Source organism: Phymastichus coffea, unplaced genomic scaffold, assembly GCF_024137745.1.
Source record: "Phymastichus coffea isolate CEN01 unplaced genomic scaffold, Cenicafe_Pcof_1.1 PCOF00141, whole genome shotgun sequence".
NCBI lineage: Eukaryota > Metazoa > Arthropoda > Insecta > Hymenoptera > Eulophidae > Phymastichus > Phymastichus coffea.
Genome location: NW_026706952.1, coordinates 490906 through 513441, shown reverse-complemented (window position 1 = coordinate 513441; position 22536 = coordinate 490906). Strand labels below are relative to the sequence as shown.

Genomic DNA, 22536 nt, shown 5'->3' with positions numbered 1-22536 from the left:
TTTGTTTCATATTGTAGGTAGAAAAAAAACGAGGGAGAAAGAATGAGAAATAACGAACTAAGCATTTATGTTTGTATAATTTTCAAAACTTTTATTTTCTCTACCTCTCTAGTGAGACTTCGACACTACAATTTGCGTATGATTCTTTAAATTACTTAGAATATATGTTACATGATATATATTATAATTTAATCACCCGCTCGCTCTTATTTCTTATAGAAAAACTTACAATAGTAAATCAGTTTTATTTGCATTAAAGCTTATCGCTTTTCTTTTAATCTTTTATTCACTTCAACTAAATAATACGTTATAATAAAATTACCAGCTCGTGTCTCTTTTCTATAAAATCTTGATTGATAGTAAGTACATCGTTTGGCTTCGGTTTCATTTTTTTTCGAATATTCTCATATGCTGCTTGTTTCTTGATAAGTCGCGCTGTGCCTCTCGGCCCGTTACAAGTAAGCTCCATTTTTCAAACAGACTTGTCAGGACTATCGATTTGTAAGAGATCGATAACGTTAGTTGTTTTTTTTTTTTGAGTTCTATGATTATCCAAAAGACATCGGTACGACATTTACGATGAAAAAGTTTAAAAAATTTAGAGTTACGCTACGTAAAACGAGAACGTAACGCGAAATACGAAACATTGGTGCAATTTTTTTCTCTTACAGTAATATTCTATTACCTACGTAATACTCTTTTCAAGTCCGTACGCTTTCTGGCTTACTTATTAATGACGAATACAGCCAATTCTAATAGTTTTTAGTGAGAAAAAAATACGATTTTCTCGATACAAAATACATACACAAAGTATCTACTATCGTTTAAATCAATGCCTCATTTCTAACCAAATAGACGACGCACGCACGTAACATACTCCATTTACATACAAGATTGTATAAGTTTTAAAATGATGGTAAGCGCAAATAAATGACACAACCCTAATCACATTTACACAATATCCCATCTCAGCATCCCTAAATATACTACTTTTTATTAAATGCCTACTTACGATTGATCAGTTGTTTGTCTTACAATTAAGAATCTTAATTTTAAGAACGCATTAATGTAGAATACTGCATTATGATTCTGATATTTGATTTGGACATGTTTTTGATTCGTTTAGTCTGATTCTAGCAACGCGCATCAATGAACGAGCTGCAAAATTATTAAACAAAAAAAGATATAATTTATTCGATTATATGAACAGAAATTAGCAGTGCTTTGTCTTATACGTCGGAATCAAATTGACGAAACCAATATGTCAGTTTTCTCACATTGAAAATAATTGATATAATAACGTTTGGTATGTATAGATCATTTACCACGCAAGGAAATAATCGATCGGTGCTATAACGACGTGATTGCTTTATAATTAGGCCTTCCACTTTCCAAGCATAACCTGGAATGTCTCTCTATCTTTACCGTAATCTCTCTTTTTGAAAAACTATAATTGACCCTGCTGCTGCTGCGTGCAACGAATGCTAAATATTCATCGACCTGCTTTGAGAAAATGATACGTATGTACAATGCATTTTTACGAATAGAAAAATTCAACGCAAAATTAAATCTATTGTCACGATTAGTCCGCATTTTGAACATATCTATTTCGATGCAAATACGACGAGGAAAGCGTATGTATAAAGTAAACCGTAGTCTAGATAAACGAAAAATCTGTATTTCGTAATTACAAGCAAAGAGTAATATAAAACAATGACGTCTCGCTGTAGTCGAACTACAAAAATGCCAAGCGCTAATCACAAAGAAAGTTTTATTCAAAGTGAGATGAATTCGTGGAATCTAGAGACTTTCTCAACTTACGAAGAGAGGTTCTTTGGCACCTTGCTCAGTTCTATCACGCTGCCTCTCTCGTTTCTCTCGTTTTTCTCTCTTTTTACTTGCTCTCTTCGCGCCAGAGAAGCACGAAAGTAAGGAGACTGTGCTGCTTTCAATAATAGAAGAAATGGTTCGTTAATTTTTCAAGAGATCAGCTACGAAAGCTCTCGTAATGAATTGCTACTGAAAAGGACCCGCTAAACGGAACGAACGAAAGGTCAATTAGAATTTTTTAGAAAACCATTCAGAAAAATAATTCATAAGCGTACCATTGCAAAAGTAAATGGTTTGCACTTTCTCTTTTACTTCGCTCTATGGAACTACGCAGTGAATAAAGCCTGTGTTACATTTGCAAATAATTGTACGTTGCAATATATTCATGCAGTTCAGGTACACTCATCTAACTTGTTGCATTGCAAAGACAACCTATTAAACTGAAACTGTAGATAGAAGAATAACTGTAGCCATTAGAATCTTCATTCTAACTGGGGTCACCCACAGGAATAAAGTATGTCAAATATATTGAAGAGATAATTGAAGTGAAATAAAGTACTAGTATATAGCCTTAGGCGTGAAATGATGCGCTAATATGATTAGCATAGTTTTACTTTCTCAAGAAAGTATTTGTATACATAAATAACGCGATAAAGGGGCTTTAGATCCGCTGTAATCGAAATCTAAATCTAAATAAACAAAAAGGGCAAAACAAAAAATTAAAGAAAACAACACTTGGCGATCTTGCTAACTAAATAAAGAAAATTAAGTACAAACATGCGCGGGTACGCTGTGTGAAAGAATAATGCCTGTCGTATTCACGTACAGGTACGTGGATTGTATAAAGTTTGCTCATTTGTAAGCTTGGCACAGCCGATGAATGTGATGTGTGATCAATGTAAAAATCATGAGTGATGCACGGTCGATAAACAAGAATGTAAAACGAGAAATCATTGGCAGTCGAAGCCTTCGGAGAATTGCATAGGAAGTACTATATAACTTGCGCTTTAAGTAACAAAGCCCCCAGAGGTCTTAAAATATTGCTGATGAGCTCGATCATTTTCGGACTATCCAAATGGTGATTGCTCCGAAACAACTGTGCACACGTAAGAAGCAAAATCAAAAGAAATCGATTACTCATTTCGACGAATTCAAACAGCCCAAAAATCACCGGACGTGACTCGAATGCGAAGCTCGAGCACGCGCAAGCTCGACATGTACGACTCTCCCGGGTTGAGCAAGTTGCGGATAACCGATCGAGTAGTCGCAACCCACTCGTGAACACTTTCTAGTTTCAATTACAAGGTACAGCTCACCGTCGTCCCTCTCAGTCTAGTTTCTTTTTGCCAGCGGCTGGCTGCGCGTAGATCGATGGCTTACGCGGGGCTACATTGGCAGGATGCTACAAACACAACACTCTTGCGCACGCATCATCAAGATTCGATACGCGAGTGTATCGGAAGTCACCCGCATACTCGTGGCAATAACAGACTGAAAGTGAGTCAGTCAGAAATCGTGACAGATGATAGAGGAGGGGAAAGTCTTGCGTGGGTTCGCATCGATATATGTTAGGCCCATGTTATTCAACGGAAAAACGGAAGGTAAACAGCCAGGCATTCTTTTTTTCTTTACACGCAAACAGAACAATGTGTTTGCGCTCGTCGCTATAACCTTTCATCTGTCGCTCAAGAAACTTTATTACTCCCTGTACTTATATAGCTTTATTATCTTATACTTTGTGCTACTGTGTACGTGTACGCTAATTAAATTTGAATGCATCCTGTGTCTTTCAAGGTGCCCATTTACACTAGACCGTCGATGCACCGTAAGAAAATTCTTTATGCGTTTTAATAGATTGTTTCTTATGTTTCTTTTCAGTCAAAAAAATACAATTATTAAAAGATTTTTTGCTTCATTTATACTATTGATTGAATTCATTCAAGTCTTTTCTTTTCACTGGAAATGTAAGATAGTTTGTGCATTTGATAGCCAACGTAAGTTCAGCCTTTATAAAAAACTATGAATAGAGCTGTTACAGTAGTAGTTTGAATTTTGTACAAGTCTTTTTAAAACGTGCTTCGACATCACGCATGTAAGCGTTAATCGAGTAAAGTCTTATTGGCTCGTTTGATTTTCAAAGAAAGGCGTACGCGCGATTGAAGACGAAAATAGGAATTCATCAATTACTTTGTTTTGATTCGATGGCCTATGCGAAAGTCTTTTATTTCTCGGCACGTAAAAAAATCGTGCCTGGACATTGTATTGTATGCTTGAGAAATCGAAAATTTAAAACCCTCTTTCACAAAGATACGTAAATTCTTATGTTGTCTAAGCACTACAATCGTACGTAAACATAATTCTAAAATAGTCAATATCTCGAACTTGTACAACGACGTTGTTTGCAAGCTTTTAGGTAGAAACTTCGATGTCTTTAATCTATCAGATAAATCTCTTGGCCCTACCGCGTTGGCAGAGCTATGCAGCTAGCCAAAAATTCGGAGTCTCGAAGATCAAGTCGGGCTTGGGAAAACTCGTTAAATTTTTGTGCTTCAAGATAATAGAGCCTTTGAATTTAGTAGGAAATAGCAGAAGTGTATTCATACAGAGCGTTTAAAGGTGATTTAGTTGGAGAGAAAGAGATGGGGAGAGGGAAGGGGAGGGGCTGACTTTTCAGACAACCCTAATTAGCATTAGAATTGTCCGAAAATACTTGGAGTACTCGAAAAGTTTCGAGTAGCCCGAGTATTTCGTTCTGCCAAGCCCGACGATTCGAGTCGAACTTGCGATTTTGAGTACCTGCACAGCCTTGCCTCTCATGTCACTGGATGACGATGATTCTCTTTTCTTGTAAATGGAGTTACGTTGGCATAATTCGACGAGGTACTTACGCTTCTACCCTGTTCTACCAGAATACTTCGATCAATTTTGTAATACTCTTTACCGCTACGCGGTCGCAGAGTTGTCGCTACAGCTCTACCGCCGATTCTGCAAACATAAATATCACCGTATTATTCATAAGTTCAAGCACGATAGCGTAATTTGAATTGCTCATTGTTACCGAAGATTATCAGGAGCGTCCGAAGATGAGTGAGAAGAGAGAGACAGAGTTTCTATGTAGTCAGACATATCTGACGTTCCACTACTTGTACTTCGAGAATCGATACAGGGTACGCTTGGTACATCACTGGGACTGCTGAATTCCTTGGATCCCTTGTGAGGCAAACACGTGGGTATATCAGCCTCAGCGGACGACGACTTTGATGGCAGTTTGGCTTTGTGAAACTGGAAGGTTATTTCTTTCAGTGGATCACTGGACTTTGATTTTCTCGGTAGACTACTGTGAAAACACGCCGGTGGTTGACTCTTCTGGTACATCAGCGGTACGCTCTGCTTCTTCAGCAGCGTATTGGCAGGAGTCGTCGGGAACTCGAACTCGACGAACTCGGCAGTTTGGTGACTGAGCGATCCCGTTGAGACACCGGAGTCGTTACTGCTTGAGGAATCGCGATTGTGGCCAGTCTTGGATGGCACCGAAGAAGACCGTCGTATTTTGATAGCAGCCAGTGGCTGCGGCGATAGCGACACCGCGTCGGGACTGTAGTTCTCCGAGTCTACGGCGTCGTTGCTCGTCGAGGGCTTGTCCGTCTCGCTGGGACACTTATGTATCGCCGCACTGGTAGTGAAACTGTTGGCACTTTTCTCGTCGTCCAGGCAATGCGCTGACTCGGCCGAGTACGACCTCTTCTTAAGTAGCATGCCCAAACTGCCGCTGGCCTCAGAGTTGGACATCTCGAGAAGACGACGTCGAAAGTAGGGACTAGAGAGCATCGCCGAACCGGGAACGCGATACTCGGACTCCGACCTCTTTTTGTTGACCTCGAGCGGCGCCGAGAGCGCGGGATTGCTCGAGCTCTTGACTCCGCTGCAGAGCCTCGATAGCACCTCCTTAGAGCAGGTGTTGTGCAGCGGCTGCATGGGTATGTAGCCTGGCACGCTATTTTTCGGGGAGCCCGGCTTCTCATCGACGACCAGATAATCTTGGCAGTTAAGTCCCTTGAGGTGGCCACACTTGCGGCAGAGCTGTTCCTCGTTGATGGCGTCGGCGTCATCGACGCAGCTAGCGCGCGTTACCGCGGGATCGGGCACTTGATCCTTGGCGAATCGATCGGTCTCCTCTTGCGAGTTGAGTGCAACCTTGGCGAGCAGTTCCTTGCTGTTCTCGTAATTGCCCAGGGACTCGGTGAACTCGATGTTGGCGTAATTGGCAAGCTGTTGCTGCGCCTCCGGCTGAGTATCGATGATCGCAGGCTCGACGTTCTCGTAGTTGGCTTTGGCGTCGGTCTCGAGATTGCTCGCGTGCACGGGGCAGTCGTGACTAGTGGTGGCGGTGGTGGTGGCGGTGGCGGTGGTGGCAACGCCGGTGGTCGGCGAACCGTTGTAAATGGCCAGCTGCCCACTGGCATTGACCACCGGCATCTTGCCCTCGCCGCTCAGCCGCACGGGTTGAACGGCCAGGCCCGTGGGTTCGATGCCGGCACCCCTCCGACAGTAGGGTAACACGAAACCAGCCCAGCTCATGACGTTGCGACAGGGGCAGGCAATGCTCTTGGGAGCGTTGTTGGCTGCCTGGAGCGTCAGTTTAGCGGGGCAGCCGCACTGCTGCAGTACGACCGCTTGAGGGGCCTGCGGCATGTCGTAGTTGGGGTAGGCCTTGGGCTGCGTCGCCAGGCACTCCTTCAACTTGCGCGGGGTGTCGTAGTACTGATCGGCTTGGGGACTTGGCTGATCCGGCGCCGCCGCTAGCGTCGACGCAGCCGCCACCGGGATCGTCTTTGGCACGTCGTAGTTCTCGTACGGGCCTGCCGCTGCCGGCGCTGCTGCTACTGCTGCTGCTGCAGCTGCTGCCGCCGCCGCTGCTGCTGTGACTGCACCTGTTGACACGATCGATATGTACTGCTATAGGTTTGCTCAGCCATTGTGCAAACAGTATGAATTATTTGCCGGCTTGTTGACATATTAGGCGTATACATTATCTGCCGGCCGAGCGCCAAGCGCTCTCGGGCCCTGCGCGATCGATTTCCTCCGCCACGAGATGCCTATTTCGCTTGCCAGATGCCAAGTTAAGTATGATGGAGCGATGAAATTTATAGCGCGATGAGAAGTTAGCAAAAAAGAAACTTAGATTGAAGCTTGCCTCCCTTCCCGTCCAACAACTTTCTTTCCTTCCTTCCGACTCCTTTTTTTCCAATTTTACTTCTCGAGTAATCAAGTCACTGCGCTAGATTCCAAATTAAATCTCGCCTGATGCTTGAATAGCTTTACTCGATGGCGCAAACCACGCTGCTTCTCATTACTTCATTTTTTCAATTTGAACTTGGCGCCGAATCAGCGTAAAATGAACAACAAGCGACCGACAATCGTCGTTCCGGAGAGTGCAGCTCTCTGCATTTTCAATGCAAATACGAACGAGCGAGCGTGTTTTGCGCCCGCGAGAGCATCTATTTTTTTAATTTGAAAACGAAAATAGAAACGCGCAGCGAGAGACGAAACGCCAAGAATACGGAAAGAGCAAGTTTTTCACGGCGTTCCCAGATGAGAATTAATTTTTAATCTCGCAATTACTCATGCAAAACGCGTAAAATACTTTCTTTGCCAGACTGGTTTCTTTTTCTTTGCTGCAGCGCCTTCTGCCTCGTCTCGTGTCGTACATAGTTTCGCGGCGCTTCTTAAGGGGAAAAAAAAAATGCGTTTTGAAATATTACTGCAACGTTGCGCGAATGCACGCAGTGGCGAGCAGCGAGCAGCGAGCAGCGAGCAGCGACTCGCGAGGAACGGCGTAATCGGAAGAGAAAAGAAAGGTAGCCGGGTCGAAAGACGGGAGAAGAGGACGACGAGTCTCACCATGGCGAGCGGGAGCGGCGTGCTTCCAGGCGCACGAGCAGGCCTGCTCGGGCGGCAGGGGCATGGGCGGCTTCTTGGCCTTCTTGGGAGCGACGGACGGTTTGGGCGGTCTGAGCGGCAGCGCCAGCGGGCTCGGCGAGTGCCTGTGCACGCCCGGCGCCGTCTGCGGCTGGGGCGAGCAGCGGCACTCGCTCTGCTGGTAGTCGCTGTCGTGGCTGCTGCTGCTGTAGGACGAGAGCGACAGCCGGTCGAAGGCCCGGGGCTGCAGGTGGGCCAGGCCGGCGACGGCCGGCGCGGGGCTGGCCACGTTCGTGGCGCAGGTCGACGACTTGGAGATGGTGCCCAGCTTGCCGATGCAGCTGGCGCAGCGCTCCAGGCACGGGGCGGCCGAGTGCTGCCGGGAGCCGCGCCAGTCGGCGGCGCCGGCGGTGGCGACGCTCGCCTGGTCGGCCAGCTCGGAGGCGAGCGAGGCGCCGTAGTCGAGCTCGCACTCGGCGTCCTGGCGGCTCTCCGCCGAGGACCAGTAGGAGGAGGCGCCGTCGGTCTTGAAGCCGTCGCACTGGTCGTCGAACGACACGATGCTGCTGCTGGCGTAGGCGCTGCCGAGCGAGGCGCCCGGGAAGAAGTCGCTGGCGCGCGTCTCCGACCTGGAGAACTGCCGGCGCGGGCTGTCCTGGGCCGCCGCCTGCGCGCCCCGCTTGCGCGCGGACAGCCGGCCCTCGGCCGCCAGCTGGAGCGCGCGCGCGATCTCGTCGCCCTGGTCCGTGACGAGCACGTGCAGGCCCTCGCCGCGGCCGCACCTGGAGCCGCCCTCGAAGCAGAAGCGGCCCTCGACCACGCCGTAGCGCCGCAGCTGGCCGATCTCCCAGGTGCCCACCAGCCTGGGCGGCACGCCCACGGTCATGCAGAACCGGTGCTCCTGCACGTGCAGCTGGGCCGGTCCGCTGCTCAGCTTCGCCTTGGCGGGCGCGCTCGAGATGAGCACTAGGAACTGTTGATCTGCGGGCCCACGGACGCGCGCGCACGGCGCATTATTCCCCGGCTCGGCTGGCAGCACGTGGCGCGCATCCACGCGCTCGATCAATACTCGTCCCCCTCGATTCTCGCGCTCTCCTCCGCGCCGCAGTTGCGCCAGACACGCACGCGGAAAGCACCCCCCGGCGTCGTTCCCGAATCGCAGGCTCGCGCGACGTCGCGGCCGCGGTTACGCTCGCGGCTCGTCCGCGGATTACGCACCTTCGCCCAGGTTGTTGGATATTTTGACCTGCCACTGTATGAGCCGCTCGCGCGTGTCGAACGCCAGCACGACGGTCACGTCCTGGCAGACAATGGCGATGGTGTTGGACTCCTTGTCGAGGGTGAAGCCGCTCTGCACGCCGAGGAAGTGCTGCAGGCTCAGCGACGCCTTGGTCTGGCCCTGCTTGTAGCGCTCCTTGCTGTCCCCGTACAGCTGCAGATGCAGGCAATCTGGAACGAGCCGAACAAAGGGGCCTACAGTGCGGCCGCGTGCATTGCGCGTCCCGTCTCTCTATATCTGTTATTGATCTGTTGCTGCTTGCCCGCGTTGCGTTTCCTTGCTTTATTTCTCCGGGGCACGCAACGCGTGGCGGATTGACCGGCGCGCCGGAGAGAAACCAGTCGCCCGGGAGAGCGATCTATGGATTTGCCCGAGAGCACGATCGGCGTGGTCGTGGCAGTCGTGTCCTCGGCGCGCGCCTACATTTCCATAATTTATGGGCCGTCTTTCTTGCCCCGGCTCCCTCCCACTTTTCTCTTTTTCCCGTCCCGTGAGCGATGGGCGCGTAACGAAAATTTAAGGAGTCGGAACGCGAGGAAATCACTGCAGCCGGCGGGCAGACGGGGAAAACGAATTGCCGGCGAGCGTCCGCGTCGTGGCCGTTGGAGAGCGGCTATTTCGGGGCCGCGCGCGACGCGCGACACAGGAAGCCGCTGCTTAGCGGCGCGGCGGCTGCCTCCGCGCGCTATTAAATTGACGTAAGAGGCTGCCGCCGCGCCACTAGGCGTCACTCGATCCCGCCAATCCGTAACACATGTTCCGAGCGCGCACCCTTCGGCCCCGAGCCGGCAGCCCCGCGAGCGCTACTCGAGCGGCGTGGGCTCGGGGCTCAACGGGAAAGGCAAGAGCCGGGCCTGCGAGAGGAGCTCTCGAGAGCTTAACACCTACGCGCGTGCCGCCGCATGTTTTTCCTCGGGCCGTGACCGACGCTACGCGCGACTAATTGACGCAGCTGCCGTAATGTTTATCCTCCTCGTCGCGGCCGATAAGCGCGCGGATCATCGTAACGTAATAAGCAGGAGATAAGCGATGCGGCGGAGGGCGGGAGGAGAGGAGGTTCGGCCCGGGCGGGCCTATCGCTGGGATTTCAGCTGCTTGCAGCCGCTCGCGCGTCTTCCTCGCTGATCCTCGTGGGCGCGCGCTCGACGGAGACCCGTCGTCGGGAATTCTATTTTCGCGAAAAGCTCCATATCGAGGAGCGGCGCGATCGTCCACGGCTTTGCATACCATTAGCGGGGCGCTTTTGGCGTCTTTTCTTTCTCGCCGAAGCGAGCGCCAGCGTTGTATGCACTCCCGACCGCGGGCAGACCTTTGGAAGTCCGATCACAGCTGCGCCTGCTCTCCCGGGCACGGCCGTTTATGTTTTTCGAATGATCCGAGGATAATCGCCTCGAGGGCTCGAATCCATTTCTGTAATGACGCCATTAACGTGCAAATAAACTCCGACGCGAGAGCGCGGGCTGCTTTATTTTTTTATATTTAAATCTCCAGCTGGGCGACCGGCTGTCGGAAAATTACTTTTTCCACGATCGCGCGCCGCGACAGCGCGGCGGTATTTCAAGCTCGGCTGATTATTCAACGTCGCGCGCGCGTACAAAAGTGAAAAAGCCAAATAAATAATAAAACAGCAGCAGCGCTCTCGAGTGTAGCGGCCGTGCGCGCCTTCGCTCGAGAGACGCGGGAGAAAAAAAAAGGCGAACGCACGCGTGTCGCGATACGCTCCCAATTAAAGCTGACACTGACATAGACAAACAGACCGCGCGAACCGTTTCTCAGCTGGCGCGATAGAAATAATTTTCAATATCCAGGACAGCGCGCGTGCGCGCGAGGTCGTTATTCAGGATGAGCTGATATTTATCCGGCGAGATGCAGCGAGTGCCTCGGCAAAGAGGCAAGAGATGAAGGGGAGACCCGAGAGAAATGTCGGAGCACAATGCTTATCATTTCCAGCGAGTCGCGAAGAAAAATGAGAGATAGACGGCGCGGCCGAGGGCAGCTCGTTACTTATTATGCGCATGATGAGAACGGAAGCTCTTTATCTGGCGATTCAATATACTCTCTTTCTCTCTCCGCCTTTGCTGCGCGCAGCGAGGCTCAGGGGGATACAGAAGGAGCGATCGCCGGCACCTGATGCATCGCGCGCTCATTGTCGTCGTCGTCGTCGTCGTCGTCGTCGTCGTCGCCGCGCGCGATGACTAAGTCTTGGGGAGAGCGCGACGGATTATTATGCGAGCGCATCTATCTCCCGGCCCTGGCAGACTCTATCGAAAGAGACACACGCGTTGCCGGAAGTCCATCAAAGACGCCGGCGTTTCCTGCGCGCGTGTGCGTCGTTGCGCAATCCGCGGCGCTTTTTCTCTCGCACACGCGTATCGCCAGTCTAGTTTTCTTCTGCCCTTTGTCCATCGCCCGTCCGCGTCCTGCCGCCGCGGCCCGCGTGCCTATCGATCGCCGTCGACTGACTGCGCTTTTTCACGTCCTCCTGGGCAAATCGCGTCATCGCGAGTGAATGCTTACCTGCGACCGGGGACAGCTTCCGCATGACGCACCATCGCGACTTCCACTGAAACAGAAACAAAAGTGCATTCAACCTTTGGCCGCTTGATTGATACTCGCTGCCTCCACGCGTATCTATCAAACGTTTTCGGCCGTCTGGCAGAGGCGAGAAAAAAAAAACGAGTAAACAAAAAAGAGAGAAAAAAAAAAACACGAGTGCTCTAATGGCACGCCACTTCATCACACACAGGCGCGCAGTGCAGTGCCATTCGCATTGTCTCGCGCGTACGCGTCTTTCGGTAAAAGCGCTCGCGCAAAAGCCATTTGCTCTCGTCGTTGGTCGCGCGCGGGGCGCGGAGAGCGAGCCGAGTCGATGTTTGAACGCGCGCGCGCGCGGGGCACAAAGCTGCAACGCGAGGCAATAATAACAAAAAGCCCCGGCGAGCAGCTGCTAATTAGCAATTAGCGGGCCGAGGGCGAGACGGCGCGCGAGTGTGTTTTCATCGGGCGACAATTATGCGGAGAGCGCGTACGTGACGGCAGCCTATGTCGGCCAATCCGGCGCTGCTCCAGATCGTCGAGTCTCGGCCGAGTGTTTGATCGATCGACGTCGTTACGAGATTGCGTGCGCGAGGCGGATCATTAGTCGGCTGCTCTCCCTTGAACAATCAAGGCCGCGCGCTCGCGTAATCGGAGCCGGCGAGCGAACGGCGGGAGAGTGCCGTCGGGGAGTCGGCAGGGCGCGAGTTTCACGAGGAAAAATTGGCGCGCGCGGCGCTGCGCGTTGATCGGCTCCCGCTGCCGCCACCGCTGCCGCCTTGATCAACAAATCGTCGCCTCCGCGATTGACACGTTACAGAGGCGGCAGAGGGGAAAAAAAAAAAAAAAACACGCGCGCGCGGATTAGTAACAGCTTCGTGCTCAGTCCACAGTGGCTCGCGTGAAAAGGCGAGAATCGGCCAATTCATTGCACCCCTGTGCGTACGCGACACGTCCCCCCGCTCTGTACGCGCGCGCTCCGAAGAGAGAGACATTAATCGTTAATCGCGCGCCGTTTGATCGGCTACGCAGGCGGCAGCTTCACGGACGGTCCATACCACGGCAACAGCGGCGCCTTGCTCGCGATGTAGCTACGTGTTTGCGTGTTACGTTCCATCTCTATCTCTCTCTCTCTCTCTCTCCCGTTGTTAGGCTCTTTTATAGTCAGCAGCTGGCTCAAAGGCGCGACAAAGAGGCTCGCTCCGTCTCCTCTGCTGCACCTTGTCGAAATCGGAGATGCGAAAAGCGCCGGGACGCGCTCTGCCTCTCGACGCTGGCTGCTCTAGCCCCCCGCGCCAGTCAGCGAACTTGCGCGTGTGTTGGTGTGCGTGCGAGATTCCCCAGAGGAAGAAAGACGGATAGAGCGCGTGCCAGATAAAGGAGACGAGCCTGCGAGAGAGAGAGAGAGAGAGAGAGAGAGAGAGAGAGAGAGAGACGGAGAGTGTGTGCGCGCTGGCGCTATATCTCTCTCTCGCGCACTCGCTCGGTGTTTGCTTTGACACTTTGGCGCGTGCGAGCTTTTTTGTTGTTGTATATCGCACGCGCTGCTCGTTCTCAGTGCCCTCCTCATGCGGCTAATTCGGAGCACGACAGGCTGGTATTACGAAGCTGAGCACTCACCTTCTTGCCATCGCGAAACTTGACGTTCCCCTCGATAATGCAATTGTTATCGACCATCCTGGAGGCAGCCGGTGCGCTGGTGTTGCTCCTCGCGCATATCACCGACGATCAGCAGCTCTACACCTCGTCGACATGCCAGCGCGAGCAGCTCGCACTTAACGGCCGACTCGTCACACTCGTACGACTCCAGTGATTCTTTCGTTGTCTCGTACTCTATCGCCGGCCCATCGCACTCGTACACCTACGCGTAACGTGCACTAGACGCGAGAGAGCGCAAGCAAGCATCCATCTTGGCTTGGCCGCCACCGCGCCGCGAGTGTGTGCGGGACTCTAGCAGCAGAGCAGCTCTCGCGTTTCGCGCACACGCTTACCGTCTCCCCTCCCTTCGCTCTCTCTCTCTCCCTCTCCTCTCTCCCTCTCTTTCTCTCTCGCTCTCGCTCACCGTTCGCCTGGGGTTCGATGCCCCCCTCTGCCGCCTGCCTGCCCGTGCCTGTTTTTCCAGCACACGCCGTCGCGTGCTGCTGCCGTAGCCGCGAGCGCAGGGCTAGCTTGGCTATCCTAAAGTACCAGCCAGCTTTTCCTACACACGCAACGCGCTCGCAGGGGATGCGAGTGTGTCTGTGGGCAGTGCCGACTGCCGGCGTCCCGCTGCGATTATTCGGCAATCTACGTGCTCGCGCGCGCGCTAACTTAAGATACGATCTGGGAAAGTCCAACGCAACCTCTGTGTCTCTGTGTGCGTAGCGATGCCACCCTCCAGTCTCATCGCTTATGTAGCTTTTTTTGTTTGTTCTCCGACGTACACAGCCGTGCGCCAGAGATGGAAAAAGATTTTTATTTTTTATTCCCCCGTTTTTTTCTTTCCGTCTTTTTCCAAGCGGTTGGCTTTATCGGCGATTTCAGCAGTGGCTCTATCTATACGCCTTTTTTATCTTCTCTTTGCTATCGGGCTATAGGAGAATTGTTCCGGACTGATTGTTGGGTCGAATCGCGGTTTAAACGAGATTGAGAAGAATTTTACCCTCTTGTTGTTTTTTCTTCTGCTTTTTCAGTCAAATGATAATTGGGCCAATTAAGCCCGCATCGTGATTAACGTTATATAGGGGACAGAAGCATTATTGTTTCCTGAATTATGAAGCATGCATTATTCATTCGAATTATGCATACGCGCAATAGTATATCCAGAGTGATGACGACGATCATTTTCATTGATTAATCATTGTCTATTATACGCTTTTTCTTCCAATTGATGGTCCGCGTTCATCTGTATCTGTATAACGTTTGTCTCCTCGTATTGTTGCGCGAATATTTATGGAGTGCGAAGCCGTTTGCACGGCGATAATGACCTCATTTCTGCTTGCCATTCGTTTATAAATTCATAATACAGAATAATATACTGCGCGTACTTCGCTCAATTTCGTTATAACTGAGATCACTGGTGTGTAGCGCTTATTTTCTATTTGAAAATAAATTCGATGGTGGAAGTGATGTTATTTCTTGTGAAAATTAACTCATTAGATGATTTAAATTAAACACAAAAGGATAACACTAACATAAAAGAATCGCGGAACGTTTTAAAAATTTCATGATTTTTTAGTACTTTCGTAACTATTGGATGGTTTTTGCTTCTAAATATTTTGAATGACTCGTGAAATTTTTAAGATTTTTTCAAAGATTGCAAATAATTACATTTGTGAAAATGAGTTCTGGTCTCGTCACTTCTTACTGAAGACACATGCTATCTTGAGCAAAAGTATCGTATATTACAAATGTTATTAATGTTATTAAATTATTTAACACGGAAAGACAGTCTGCAACTTTGATATTCAATTATTGATTAATTGTAAGCATCAACGATCAATTAAATCATATTTTCCGATAGTAGCATCAGCTTGAAAGCGAATTATTTGTATAACGTCGTATAGTAATATTCTACATAAATTGTGCAAAGAAAGAGGCTCGACAATTTTAATATAATGATAGGGTAAGTATCTCTGCCCTCAGCAGTGTAAGGGTTATCTAACTTCTTTAGCTGAAATAAACTCAATAAATGCTTATTTCTGCTTAATTTTAATTTAATTGCTTCGCAGGTTGAATGATACAATAGTATAATTGCTTTTCAAGTGATTATATTTATTGAATAACATTTCAAAAATTAACAGAGAAATTCAATTTGCTATTTACCGGTCAGTTAAAGTATTACTTGGCTACTAACGTTTCAGTACTAAACCGTAATAATTTATGTACGATAATTTTTTACTACATTTTATTTTTTTTTTCTTATTAAGGGACGGTCGATATTGATTAAAACATTTAAAATTACTTATAATAAAAAAATATATTCCAATTTTAAAATAACGAAATCAATTTAAATAACGCAAGGGAATTTTTGTCGATCTGGCACATCGTTCTATCTGATATTCTATTTTTAATTTCTACCTAGGTTCGTAAGAGATTCTACGTATTTGACTATATCTTTTGATTTATTTTGTTCATTTCTTTCACAACCATCCGTCTGTTCTCCTTTAATTTTCTTTGATAAAGGTTCTTTTAGTTAGGCTTTCCTCTATTCGTTATACACTTACTTTTTTATCAATCGTTTCCATTTTCTTTTCACTCATCTTGATTCTTTCACATTTATTTAATAATAATACTAAGCACACGATTGTTGCTAAAAGCTATTGGAACCATCAATTTCATCATAGTGCCTGACTACGGAACATTTAAATTTATTTGATGGCTCTATTCCCCGGCCCTCCCGTCGGTAACTGGTTTTGATCATTGCGGTGTACCACTTACCGGCTTTGAAAATTACTCATTTTCATCTAAAAATGTAAAAATATCATTATTGTAAAATTACATAGAGTACATTTTTATATTTTAAATGAAACCATTTGCAGCTCATACAAATAAAAATAAATTAGTCTGCACTGTATTTTTTGCGCGAGATTCTTAAAAAAAAATTAAGAAAGTCGACAAATGTCATTGTGCGCGCAGAAAATAGAAAATTAGAATATTTAAATTAAACCGATAGATTATTTTTTATGGTATGAAATAATGTTTAGCCTACTAATATAATATAAAATAATTGTTTTTGTTACAATTACACAAAGCATAACTTATTTAATCAACGTAAAAATAAAAGTGACCGAGGATAGGGTGGTGGCCACGAGCATAGGGACACTCACCCTATACTTTTAAGATACATTACAGACTGTATTAAATAACTTAATCTAACTTCCTGTGACATAGTAATTAATGCACGTGATAATGAACAATTGCTAAAAGTAGTTATGTAAGTCAAATATTTTTGTGGCTGTTTCTTCAATAAAATTATAATTTATGTTTATTTGAATTTATAAGCGGAGCTTATTCTTGAAGTAAGTTTTATTGATTCAAACGTATAACATATATACTGGAAAAATATGGATCGAAATTGACTTAAAAAAATTTAAATTCTATAGAACAGTTTAAAGAATTTAAGGATATATAATATACTATAGTAATGACTACCGAGCTTTGCACGATCATCTTTTTTCGCATTAATTTTCATGCACGAATATAGATCTAAACTTTTATTGGCGAAATTGAAAATTTAATATACATTCAATATTCTCATTATTTCATTTGAAATGAAATCTCGCGCCACAGCTCACCCTATAGTGGTGAACGCGTCTCCCCGACTTATTTAACAGAGCACCAGACTGTTCCTTTTTATTTGATTCAATTCGATTTGATTCGCAATGTTTTCCCATGTTCCGGTCATTGAATCCGGTGAGATTTTATTCTATTGCAGAGTCAACTGTACCCGCATCTATAAGGTTTAACTCGCTTCTCGAAATATCGGCTTCATGCGCATTCAATCGCCTCCTTTTATTTCTTGTCGCTCTCTTACAATTAGTTTGTCTTGCTCGTTGTCGCATAGATGATATAAGCGACTCAAGATGGCCGCCACTACTCTAACGCGTGCACGTTGGGTCCTGCGGTACCGGTGTTCGTCGCGTTTCCTAGAGCACTCATCATCGCTGGTCGCGTGAGTGTAAAAGTGTGCACCCGTACAGTCCCGTATATTTAACAGATAGTGTTTGTATAGCGCTCATGGCGCCGTCAGTAGTGTGCAACAGCCTAGCACAGCTGATTGCCAGAATAGACTCCGCGTCACAACGCCAAGCCGTTACGAAGCACCATCTAACAACTTAATGCTGTACTACGAAACGTGTGGTGTGAGCTGCGCTACGTAATATTATTGTTGTTTCGTGAATTAAACGCTTATTTAATTTGTGTGGTAAATTTCTTAAAATCACTCTCTTATTTAACAATTGTTTCAGTGTGATAGCAGTGATTTAGTTATTTATTTACAGGAGAAACGGTAAAATTTACAAAACTTTTTTATAACCTTTTAACTAACCCTTTTGTTTGAAGTTAAACTTTGTACAATTGTTTTCGTTTACTTAATAGCAACAGAACAATAACATATGGACTTGGTTTTTCAAATTGTGGCAATGAAAATTAATTATGAATAATAAAGTTGCTAAAATGACACGAGCTGTGAAACGAAAAAGAATCATTGTTGAAAGTGACAGCGATAACGAAGATTCTAATAATCGTTTGGTGCGTAGAAGTTCACTGAAAGTCAATTTGAGTTTCACATCCAATGTGTCAGATTCAGGAGAATCAAATTCTGATCATGAATTATTAAAAAAAAAAAGTGAAGAAACTACTGATGAGGAAAATGAAGGCTTAACAAGAACTGTTAAATACAATACTAACAATGTAGTAAGTAATGACCCTGCAATACCAGTCAGTATTGCAGATGATACCATTATAAATGCAGTTTATCATAAAATTTGCAAGAAATGGTCATCGAGGAATCCTAGACTCTTAATGTCTGATATGGAAAAGAAAGAACAGCAGCTTAATAAAAGCTGTATAGAATTGCAAAATGCTATTATTAATAAAACAAAATCTTTATTAGATAATGAACTATCTAAAAGAACATCAGAAATTTTAACTGGTTGTTCTAATATGAGACAAATATATAATGATAACCATGAAAATAGATCACCAAGTGTTAGAGTTGATGTTGGAAAAAATGATCAAATTGTTATGGCTGGGTGTGGGGAAAAGCAGAATCCAGTTCGAGTAAACATTATGTCAAGTAATACTCATTCAGAAAAGAATGATAAGGTTTCTCAAAACAGTGATCCGAATGATTTAGATTGTAATCAAAGTATAATAAGCACACCAAAAAAATTCAATACAGAAATATTACATGATAAATCATTAGGTAAAACATCTATGAAAATGATAAAAATGCCAGTTATTAGGTTATTTGCAGATAATAATCCTGACAACTCAATGTCTGAGATAAATTATGTTTTAACTCCTAAGAATTCAAGATTAAATATCTCAAAAGACAATGAAGCAAATAATAGAACAAAACCTGTAGTATCTAATGAATTAAATATTACAGTTAGTCCTATACTAAGTCAAGGAACCAGAAGAACTAGAATCTCTCGTCATTCTTTAAGAAGAAAATTAATAACCAGTAATGACGCTGAAACTTCAAGATTTTCAATTAATATTACAAACGAGAATTCTATCAATAGATTACCACTTACATGCTCATCTTTTATTGAAAGGTCAGAAAAACCTTGCAACAAAAGTAATTCAAATCAATTGACTAAAACAATTATTCTTGAAGAACAAAGTGAATTAAACGAAAATCAAAAAACTATAAATTTAGATGAAAATGATACTAATACTATAAATATTGATCATTCTTCTAATCGATTGTCCATGGAAATCACAGCAATTTCAGCTCGTACACCAATTGTAAGAAAAACGTTTCAAGAGATTATTCAGAAATCATTAAAATTGAATGCAACTAATCTTCCATATCAGAAGAATAAAAAGTTATGTAAATTAAATCAAAGATCTATGAATGGAATTGATAGTTCAATAAATAAAACCAATGAATCATGTTCAGCAAATACTGGAAATGAAAATGGTGATCAAGATAATTGCAGTGTGAATACATTAAGGACCTCCTTAAGTGTTAATACATCATTAGATGATGTCAGTTTAGCAGAACGTATAACACAAAAAGAAATTAGAAGACTAGACAAAACAAATGAGTTGATAGAACAAACATCCAAAAATAATATTGCAAGAGAAAATCAACCATTAATTACTATGCGTAGCTCATTACATGTAAATACTTCTTTAGATTCAATTCGTAAGTCATCCGACAGTAGCAAAACAGATTGTGAGCAAGAAAAAATAAAAAATAAACAACTACCATTAACAAGCTCTAATAATAATAAGGAAATTAAAAAAAATACAGAAAAAATTATTCGGCTAAGTAATGGGACAGCCAGATCTTCAATGCAAATGAATACATCATTAGATTCAGTTCAAAAATCACCAAATACACAAGAACCTTTGAATTACAATAAAATTCTGTCAATGGTAGAGGAAATATCATGCCAATCATCTAATGATGACAGTGAAACAGAAAATATACCTTTGTTAGAAAGAATACAGATTAATGGCATTTCAAAACATAAGATAACGGCTAATAAACAAGATAATTTAAAAGAAACTACATCAAATACCAACAAAGGTATTCTTATACTTGATTCAGAAAGGAAATCAAATACATCTGAATCAGCTGACCCACTGGAAACACCTACAACTACTCAAAAGAATGAATCGAAGAGAATAAGAAAGTCATGTGTAATTCGAAAAAGTAATTTATTAGAAAATGACTCTAAAAACTCTGAGTTAAGTGTAAGAAGAAAATATTCTCGAAAATCAAAGAATAATTCTGTAAATAGAAGTTCAACTACAAGTGAATCCAGTGTAGTTGAAGCCACACCATTTCCCGCGAGTCGTTCTCTTTTGTTTAAAACAATCATAAAAAATAATATTGTAATGAACACTTTGAACCCTAAAAAACTAGTAGATAACTCAGACAATGACGACAATGATGGGCTACATCTTACTGTTTCGAAAACCAATTCTTCTCTAAAAAAGTAAGTTTATAATTTTAACGTTTTGACGTAAGAGTGCATTATTTAATAAGTTAATACGCATGTTTTAGACGCAATAACGTTCAAAACAATAAAACCATACTCCACAGTGACGATTCATTAGATACAGTTATTGTAAATTCATCGGATGAATCATCAAACGAATCAAATATGGAGAAAGAGAGGATCGTTATATGTGAATCAATGAATGATACAGGAAATCAAAATAAATCTAAAATTAACAAAAGCAAATCAAAAAAACAAATAATATCAAGAAATAGTGATAGTTCTGATGAGGACGAGAAAAATCGGAAAGTAGCGATTAAACGAAAATTGTATCCATTAAGAGAAAATTCGCAAATCTCATTCAGTCCAGTAGAAATATCAGAATCACCTCGGGAATCAGCGCCTAAAAAATCTAAAACAAAAAAAAGAAGAAAAATGACGCAAAAAACGCAAGATGTAAAAGCACTAAGCCCAGAAGTGACTGAAACAAGTGATCATACGGAAAATGAAATTTCACTTCAAAATCTAGAAAAGAAGAAAATGAAACGGAGGAAAATAAAGAGTAAGAAAATAATTGTAAAAAAAGTAAACAATATGACTCTGTTGGATAACATCTTGGAAAACAATGGAGAAATAAGCTTAACAACTGAGAGGAATTCTTTAAGAGAGTTTAATTTAAGAAAAGCTAGAGTCAATGCACACACAAAAAATCATAAAATAGTTATTGTCGTGACTGGTCTAGATGAGGAGTATGCACATTAATATATTGCCAACTTTTAATTTGACAAATCTATACTTATACTTTTCATTGTTATTTTAGGAGTAAAGATTTAGTGAAAAGCGTTGTCAAAAGTTTAGGGTCTGCAACATTGCAAGCCAATGTTACTCCGCGTACTACTCACGTGATAAGCTCAGGTGTTCGCACAATAAACCTTTTAAAGGGTATTATCAGAGGGTGCTGGCTTCTACAACTGGAATGGGTACTGAAGTCTCTTGAAAGTGGAAAATGGTTAGATCCTTTACCTTATGAGATGTCACATTTTGCTAAAGCTGTACAAGTATGTATGACTTAGTTCATCTATTTTCTACAATCATTAATTTAATGTATTTCTTATTTAACATACAATAATTCATCAATTCTAGATAAATCGTCGAGACCGAAAACTATGTGGTATAGCATATATACCAGAATTATTTGTTACGTGTGGACTCATATACATAGAAAATGGTACAACACCTCCCGCTGCAACTCTTAAAGAATTGGTAAAAACCGCAGGAGGAAGTATAACAGAGGATCCAAATAAAGCAAAAATTATTGTTGGTATGGAAGGTTTAAAGGAAAACTGGATATTAGATTCAATTACAACAGGTGAAATTCAACGTTTTGATCAATACAGGCAAAATTGAAGGAAGTATTATTAAAATAAAATGAAACAAGAATAAAAATTTAGGTTATTTAATAAGCCATTGTCTTTCCAATTTATAAGACACGTTTAAGAAATATTTAAGTTTATTTTTAATTGATTCGAAAAGAAAGATGTAAATACCGATTTTGTATAAAAAGATTATATGTTGTGAAGATTCAGACACTTTTAATGATTGCATTAAATATTCGTAATTTAAAATTACGAAAATTTTAGAGTATTGTTCAAGGATATAATTTAATGATAAATCTTTGCTATAAATAAAAACATTTACTTTTCATTAATCAATATTAATTGAATTACCATATTTCACCATTGACAATAAAATATAAGTTTAACAACTTTACAAAAAAAACTATAGTATTTTGAATTTTATGTATTTTGTAGAAGAATAATGCAAATAATACATTATAGATTGATCTGTTTATAAACACTGATTGTTGATACTTTATAGTTTATAAATTAAAAGATATTTATTTTCAACTTGTCACAAAGGAAAAGCCTGCAGTTAACTTACACATGTAAACTAAACTTCTGTGGAATGCTTACGTCCGAAGATATTATTTATTGACTATTGTTTTTATATATTTATGTAAAATATATATGTGGGTATATGTTATTTCAAAATAAAATATTTGTTGAAAAACACAAATCAAGTTTCTTTCTATGCATTTTTCTTAGCTATATATCAATTGGTTAAAAATCAATTAGATAACTTTCAAAAGAGTGAGATTTTTGATCAAACTATCTATCCACGTAATTAAATAAAGAAATATTCTTCGGTTGAATTGACATAAAAAGATAATTAGTAAAGCAGCCAAGCAACCATAAGTAAAAAGAGAATCTTGTATGAAAAAGTGAAAGCGTCCGCTTCGATGCGCTGTGAATA

At 43.6% G+C, this 22536-nt stretch overlaps 2 protein-coding genes across 6 annotated transcripts; one reads left to right on the top strand and one right to left on the bottom strand.

The window, feature by feature from the left end:
• Window positions 1-75: 75 nt before the first annotated feature.
• On the bottom strand, window positions 76-13487 carry LOC131672037 (uncharacterized). Of its 3 annotated transcripts, none has more exons than XM_058948959.1 (6): window positions 13184-13487; window positions 11546-11591; window positions 8968-9198; window positions 7732-8730; window positions 4889-6761; window positions 76-4815 (listed from the first exon to the last, which is right to left on the bottom strand). In XM_058948959.1, exons 1-6 carry the CDS (start codon window positions 13238-13240, stop codon window positions 4644-4646), a joined length of 3378 nt encoding a protein of 1125 aa, XP_058804942.1. In that variant the 5' UTR covers window positions 13241-13487; the 3' UTR covers window positions 76-4643. The 3 variants fall into 3 exon arrangements, with proteins under 3 accessions (XP_058804942.1, XP_058804943.1, XP_058804944.1); XM_058948960.1 differs by lacking the exon at window positions 13184-13487 and adding an exon at window positions 12622-12829; XM_058948961.1 differs by lacking the exon at window positions 8968-9198.
• Window positions 13488-16724: 3237 nt separating this feature from the next.
• On the top strand, window positions 16725-22251 carry LOC131672017 (repetitive organellar protein). Of its 3 annotated transcripts, none has more exons than XM_058948923.1 (6): window positions 16725-17406; window positions 17512-17552; window positions 17642-20220; window positions 20289-20972; window positions 21044-21281; window positions 21367-22251. In XM_058948923.1, exons 3-6 carry the CDS (start codon window positions 17699-17701, stop codon window positions 21628-21630), a joined length of 3708 nt encoding a protein of 1235 aa, XP_058804906.1. In that variant the 5' UTR covers window positions 16725-17406; window positions 17512-17552; window positions 17642-17698; the 3' UTR covers window positions 21631-22251. The 3 variants fall into 3 exon arrangements, with proteins under 3 accessions (XP_058804906.1, XP_058804905.1, XP_058804904.1); XM_058948922.1 differs by having other exon boundaries at window positions 16725-17420; XM_058948921.1 differs by having other exon boundaries at window positions 17183-17216; window positions 17277-20220.
• The last annotated feature ends 285 nt before the right edge of the window (window positions 22252-22536 follow it).